General features: G+C 35.0%; 1 protein-coding gene across 1 annotated transcript; it reads right to left on the bottom strand.

Annotated features, from left to right (window-relative positions):
* Window positions 1-876: 876 nt before the first annotated feature.
* LOC134692313 (uncharacterized) lies at window positions 877-1,278 on the bottom strand. Its single transcript, XM_063552763.1, has one exon. The coding sequence runs from the start codon at window positions 1,276-1,278 to the stop codon at window positions 877-879; it is 402 nt and encodes a 133-aa protein (XP_063408833.1).
* Window positions 1,279-7,847: the final 6,569 nt, after the last annotated feature.

Here is a 7,847-nt window from a genome sequence, read left to right as displayed (position 1 = left end):
GTAATCACACGAGTTTGTGTTAAACTGTCCTACAAATTTCAACTTTTGTTTTATAATATCTTAAATGTGTGTTTGAAAAAAAAAAAAAAACCCAAACCAACCCGGCAAAAAATGTCAACTGGGAATAAATATATCAGTTACATTTCAAAAAGACAGTTACATGTATGTGTTGCAAAACATTGCTTTAGTTAATTCCAGTTAATAGATCCTTTAAAGCATTCAAGAACTTTTTATCATTGATGAATCTGCTTCATGTCCAGCGACAAATATATCATTCATAATACACTTGAAGAAGATAGAAGCATGTATGTGTTGCAAAACATTGCTTTAGTCAATTTAAAATCCTTTCAACGGATTCTTGTTTCACCAACCAAAATACGGTATAGGAAACGTCTATAATAATCCCTGATTCAATTTAAGTGCGTTTTTTGGTGTTTAAAACCACTTTCATCACTACTGGCATTTTCATTGCGGACATTTTTTCTATCAGAAAACAAACAAACAAAAGGACCCCAACCAAACAAATGGTAGCATCAGCAAAGTGAATATGGCATTTATATATATCTGTAGTCTTTGGGATGCTGTCTCATTGAGGGAAACTTGCATCTCCTTTTCTCCGTTCAGCGTGCACATGTCGTTTGCATGTTTGTTGCTAGGTTGCTGTCTCATTGTTGTGTTTATCCAACATTCTGTTTGTTGCACATTATACAAATTACAAATATGTAGTTAAAGATGTTATTTCATGTATAATAAAGTGATAACAAATGCAGAAGAGAAGACCAAAGAATGTAAGTGAGTTATTTGCCATTAAAGCTTAATCTGTGTTATTCCAGTGAAATTTGTACTGTAATTTGTTTTCACCTATGGCCTCGTAAACTATTTCCTCTGTTTTCTCCTCCTTCCTTTCTTAGTTTTCCTTGTAAAATAGTCTTGTATCAAGCCCTCTCCTATACTGAGTTTTGGTTCCCATGTCGGTTTGGAACCATCTTCCCATTTCACAAGAAAATATTGTATTCCCCTTGTTTTCCAGTTATTTAGTAGTTTCTCAACCTCATGAAACGTATTATCAATAACATTGTTCGGTTCATCTTCACTATCACTGTTAGTTTCTGAATCTGTACTCTCATTGTTTGCAATTTGATCATCTTGATCATTATATGCAGGTGGATTATTTTGGGCATCAGATGCATTATTTGGAACCGGACGTTCAGAAGTTTGTGGTGGATCACGAAAATCAGTGGGATACACATATTGTCTAAGATTGCTCGCATTGACCATAGCTTTAACTTCCTTCTGGTCACTGCAGCGTCTTAATTTATATGTGCAATTCGGCCCACAGTCAGTTATGTAATAAGGACCATTAAATTTATCAACTAATTTTGGAGAACAACCGAAAAGGACTACATGTTTTTTAAGTAAAACTTTATCTCTGAGCCTAAATTCAGGAATTTTGGTATTTTTGTCGTATCGTTCTTTCACTTTTGCTTGTTTAAGCTTAATATTTTCAGCAGCCAAATCTTTGGGTAATTTTGAGGTTTGAAATTATTTCTTCTAAATGGTGTTTTGCATCTTTTGACAGATTGTCTTTTGGCAAAACAGATGCGCCAAAAGGTAAGTTTATCTCCTTGTCGAACACCATTGAGAAGGGAGAATACTCTGTTGATTGAGTTGATTGAGAATTTTTATAGAAGCCATCAAAATACCAGAGAGTTTATTTGGCCAACTGTTTTTGTCCATATCACTATATGCTCTGACTGCCTGTATCAGTGTACTATTGGTCCTTTCCACTAATCCATTTGTCTGAGGATGGTAGGAACTTGTATGATGCCTTGTAATATTCAACATTTCACACAAAGCATTCTCTAAATTAGATACAAAATTTCGACCAAGATCTGTAACTAGACACTTCATTGCACCATAACGACTAATACATGTAATAATCTCACGAAATAAAACCTTTGCAACCTCAGAAGCTTCTTGAGTTTTCATAGGAAAGGCCTCACTTCATTTTGAAACAAAAATCTACTAAAAGCAACACATAAGAATAACCTTCATTAGTTTTACTGATTTTCAGAAAATCCATATGCCATCTTTCAAAAAGTTGTGTCAACTGGCAGAGGATTAAGAGGTGGTTTCTTACCCTTTTTATCTCTTTTAATTCTCTGACAGCGATCACATGATCGAATGTAGTTTTCAATACTTTGGTGCATTTTAGGCCAAAAGTACTTTAAACTCAAAGCATGATAAACACGTTCAATCCCAAGGTGTGCACCACCAACGAAACTGTCATGGTAACTTAAAAGAGCACCCTCTCTTAGCGCTTGAGATTTGTTTGATCCACTTTTCACCATTATCAACTCTGACTCTCTTCTGAAACCATTTATTTAGAACATTATTACAGATGGAGCAATCTTGAGCAGATTTTTGAACTTTTGAACTCTGATCATTGTCTGCAGGAAGAATTCCCTGAGTATTTGTACATATTTCCAAAATCATGAAAATTTTGTCGCAACTTTGCAATAGCAGGAAGGCTCGACAATTCTGGTCTGGCAATAACAGGATCTAATGGAACAACCATTTTACTATTCCCTATTCCATTTAAAACTTCTTTCTCTTTCCTTCTTTAACAAGTCATTTAAAGCAGTGGCAATTTTCGAATATGAATCAACAAACAGTCGATAATAATTGCACATTCCCAAAAATTAGCGAACCTGTTTTTTCTCTCCTGTAGGGACAGGAAAAGTACTAATAGCTTTTGTTTTTTCAAGATCAACCTTAATTCCTTCTTTTTAAATGATGTGCCCTAAGTATTTCACCTCTTTTGCTGCAAACACACATGTGCTTGGTTTCAATGTGAGATTTGCATCACGAAGACGAGTGAAAACTTGTTCTAGATACGAAAGATGGTCTTTAAAACTCCTACTACTAGTAAATACCAAAATATCATCAACATAAACTAAAACAAATTGCCTATTAAGACCACGTAAAACATTAGACATGAGCTGTTGAAAACTAATAGGAGCATTTTAAAGACCAAACGGCATTCTTAGAAATTCATAGACACCATTACGAGTAATAAAAGCAGATTTCTGTTTTGTTTCCTCGTCCATCTGGACTTGCCAAAATCCGCTGTGAAGGTCGAGACAACTCAGAATTTGGGGCTACACTTCACCAATCATGTCAAAGACGTTTTCTAGACGGGGATTTGGAAAGGACGAATTTTTTGTTTGAAGGTTCAATTTTCTAAAGTACACACAAAATCTGTTGTTGTTGCTGCTGGTGATATGGATTCTGTACTGCTGCTGGTTGGTTGGCTGTACTGTTGTCCATTATATACTGGCTGTTGTTTTATGTATTGTTGCGTTACAAAAGCATGTTGTTGTTGGTAACCATGACATTATCTATAGTTTGGTCTTTAGTTGGTTTGTTGTACCTGGTTTTGTTCTGTTGTTGAGACTAAAGATCCTTCATATTTCTACCAATACTCCTACCAATACTCGAAAGGAAACTATAACCAGACGACTCAAGGGAATCCACCAGAGACAGATACTTCAACGGCCCTTAAAACAACAGAAATGTGGAAGAAAATTGAAAAACGATAAAAGAATTCATACTAGGAACCACCAAAACAAATGTACCCAACTAAAATACTAAAAGGAAAACAGTCAATACCATGGATGAACAATAACATCGATATCAAGACCATGATAAAACGAAAGAACAGAACACACACCAACTATAAAAGAAACAACAGCATAAGAATAAAACGAAAATGGAAAAAGTTCAAACGCAAAATTAGCAAAGAAATTGAATCGGCCCACAACAACTATGTTAACAGCTTAATAGGCGACATAAAAGAAGACTCTAAACCCGTTTTCAAATATATCAACAACCAGAAAGCAAACAAGCAAGGAATACCAACATTTAAAACTTAAGATAATAAGACCACTGAAACACACCAACAAAAAGCTGAGGCTTTGAATACCCAATTTACAAGCGTTTATACTGAAACTGAAACAGAATATGCATCTATCCCATACCAAACTCCTCCTGCACATAAAATGAGAAATATTACAGTAACAACCAAAGGAGTAGAGAAGATACTAAAAATGTTTATGCATAAAAAGCGATTGGTTCTGATGGATACACCTAAGAAGAGTACTTAAAGAATTGGCACCTAACATATCAGAGGTAATGGCTAATTTTTTCCCAATAATCCATCAACATAGGAACCATCCACGATGAATGGAAAAGTGCTAACATATGCCCACTATTCAAAAAGAAAGTAATTACAGATCAGTTTCCCTAACATGTACTACTTGCAAATTACTAGAACACGTCATTTGCTTAAACCTAATGCAGCACTTTGAAAAACACAACATCCTAAAAAGCTGACAACATGGATTTAGAAGAAGACACAGCTGTGAAACCCAACTTATTAACGTTATACATGACTGGGCAAATGCCATTGACAACAGGAAACAAACGGATATATTTATTTTGGATTTTGAAAAAGTATTTGACACCGTACCGCACAAGCTTTTAAAAAGTAAACTTCACAAACATGGCGTGCCAAAAAACATCTTGAATTGGATTGACGCTTTAATTTTCTATCTACAAGATCTCAGTGTGTGGACGTGAATGGGATTAAATCCGAAACATAATCAGTATTATCAGGAGTACCTCAATGAACGGTTCTTGATCGAATCTTTTTCTAGTCCATATCAACGACAGAAAACGTAACGTCCGAAATTAGACTGTATGCTATTGAGAAATTAAAAATGAAAAAGACTGTGACAGAATTATAGAAAGATATGAATACCCTTGGTAACTGGGCGACTAATTAGGGTATGATATTTTAACCAGTTAAATGCACCCTCGGGAATGCACCATGATGACATTGAGTCACAAGAAGACAATGTCATCATTTGAATACACCTTGAAAAATACGGTACTCCAATATGTAACATCCATAAGATATCTAGGAGTAAACATCACCAATGATCTACACTGGGGAAAGCACATAGAGGAGATATGCAAATCTTGTGGGACATCAGGTTTACTAAAAAGAAATATATCCGCATGTCCACTTGAAGTTGAACTCCAGGCATATAAAGGACTCATACGACATGTCCTAGAATACGCAAGCACCACCTGGGACTCACATCAACTATATATCTGCAAGACCAACTGGAAAATGTAGAGAAAAGAGCGGCTTGGTTTATAACATCAAACTACAACTACCGTCAGTACGAACCAGGAAGTATGACAGCAATTTTAGATTAACTACAATTACCATTACTAAAAGACCGCAGATCACAAAACAGACTGATCATTTTCTGTAAAAGTAAACACGGCCAAGCAAACTTACCATCCGACCAACTGACAAAAACATCCAGGACAACCATAAACATACTAGTACACAGCCAACATTTTTTCAAACTTAAAACGAAAACAGACACTTTAAAATACAGTTTCATTCCAAATACCACTAAAGACTGGAACCTACTACCGCCAGATATCTTCATCAAAATTCAGACAGCAGAAAAACCAGCTAAAACCTTTAGTGAAATTGTAAGGAGGGCCCGACCAACTCAAGTAAATTAATTGACGCACCCGGCCCCCGGTGTATTAATATCATTTGATGTATCACCGTAAACCTATCAAGATCAAGATCAAGATCAACACGAAGCAGAAGGGGTGAACGTATAAATGGTAAGTGATTAAGGATGTTATGAACGGATGAATGGTAGGGAGGGAGAAAAATAAAATGATGGAGAGGATGTGGGTATATGATTGTGAGTGGAATGTAGAGAGGTTAATCTATTCAATCAAATTATATCTTGTAATAGAATATTTATATATTGGTTATATTGAGATTGCTGGGAAACCTTTCAGGTCACTCGAGATGCAACATGAATAACCTTTGGTAGTGTTAACAATTTTGTCAAAAGATTTATTTCAGAAGATAAGGTAATTCAATTTTGCATATACAGATGCCTAGTAATCTGAAGTATTTTTTATTGCATCTTATTACCATGGTTGACTGCACACATTGTATTACAAAGATTGTCTGTTGTATAAAATTACTATGTAAAGAAGATCTACTTCGTTTATGTCTCGTTGATTTGCTTGAAGAAAGAAGGTAGCAGAGTATGTGGTAGGATAGGATACGTAAGTACAATATGTACATTTTAAATAAACTCATCAAAGATACAAGAAATAAAATTTAATATTTACGTTTCGTCTACAAAAGACTTTTCATGACACTCGAATCAAAAATAAAGTACGAAGTTAAAGTAGTATGCAATATGACGCTTAATATACAAAAAGAGGAAGATGTGGTATGATTACAAATGAGACAACCGTCCACAAGAAACAAAAATGACACAGAAATTAACAACTAAAGGTCACCGTACGGCCTTCAACAATGAGCAAAGCCCATACCGCAAAGTCAGCTATAAAAGGCTCCGAAATGACAATGTAAAACAATTCAAACATGATTAACTATTGACTTAAGTCAAGAAGTTGAATTCTTTGGCGAAGTTAAGTCACAATCTGTGTATAGGGTTCACAGATGGTACCGGTATAGTAATTTCCCCTACCATACGAATGAAGTATCTGCTACAACTTGTACGAACTAAGTGAAGAAGCTCAGTCTAACTAAGCCTAAGCATGATAGCTCAGTCTGATCCTAGCCCAGAGTTGCTGACTAAGCCTAAGCATGGTGGCATAGTTTGATCCTAGCCTGGAGTTTCGTATGGGAAAAAAGGAGAAATTACATGTATCTTTTTTTATCCATTTTGGAATGGGGTCAAAGGGGATATTTTACCTTTTTTATGATAAAATTAAAAAAATTGTATATAAAGACTGTTTCATATGTTTTCCAATTTTATCTCAGTTAATTTTAAAGCCACCATGTCCAATCAGATACTTTAAAACTGGTTCTGCAAAAGGAGAAGATGGGTGATTAACTGCCGGAATTTGTCTTGGTGAACTAGCACCTTTTAATGTCTAGCTAAGCCACAAGCTGGCTGGCCAGTACAAGCACCATTTGGCATCTTTAATTTATGTGGTTTTCTTTTCATTTTATGCAACATATATATTTTCATCAGCACACCCAAACGCTTCAATATTAAGAGTTATATATATACTTTTGGCCTTCATATTGATTATCAATTAAATTAGCATTCTACTTTAAAATTTACATTACACAATTCGGCTTTCTGTAATCTTTTGTATGAATGCTATGATAACCATTATGTGTAGAAAATAAGACTACATTTCTAAAAGTGGCTCAGGATCATATATTTATGTTTCATATCAATCAGTTCTAAATTAAATGTTTTGGAGTTTAGTATGAAGTTTTTTTATCACCAAACTAGAACACATTTTTGGGCTAGCTGAAGCTACCTCCGGGGACACGATTTTTGCTGTGTTGAAGACCAATTGGTGGCCCTCTGATATTGTCTGCTCTTTGTTTTGGTTGTTGTCTGTTTGACACATTTCCCATTTCCATTTTTAATTTTATTTGTGGAAACATTCAAATTCCCAATATTAAGGTTTTCCAGGTGTTGTTTCATGTGTGACCACAGTCAATATTGGATTCTTTTTTAGCAGTTAACATTATTCACTGACTTAACACCAACCAGTATATAACATTCATTTGCAGCTGTGAAATCCAAAATTGACTGCCTTTATCCCTCAAACACAGTACATTATTCATCAATTTTGAATCAGTCCTGATTCGAGATCTGTATTAATGATACAACAAAAGAAAAGCATTAGACATGCATGATCTTATGGACAAGACACTACATGTGTATATAATTTTACACAATGTTTTG

The sequence above is a fragment of the Mytilus trossulus genome, chromosome 12 (assembly GCF_036588685.1).
Source record: "Mytilus trossulus isolate FHL-02 chromosome 12, PNRI_Mtr1.1.1.hap1, whole genome shotgun sequence".
In the NCBI taxonomy this organism is placed as follows: Eukaryota; Metazoa; Mollusca; class Bivalvia; order Mytilida; family Mytilidae; genus Mytilus; species Mytilus trossulus.
Note: the sequence above shows the minus strand (reverse complement) of the source record. Positions and strands in the feature narration are given on the sequence as shown.

What these genes read in the sequence shown, in the direction of transcription:
- LOC134692313 (XM_063552763.1), bottom strand. Translation starts at nt 1,278, where the DNA reads ATGGTCAATGCGAGCAATCTTAGACAATATGTGTATCCCACTGATTTT.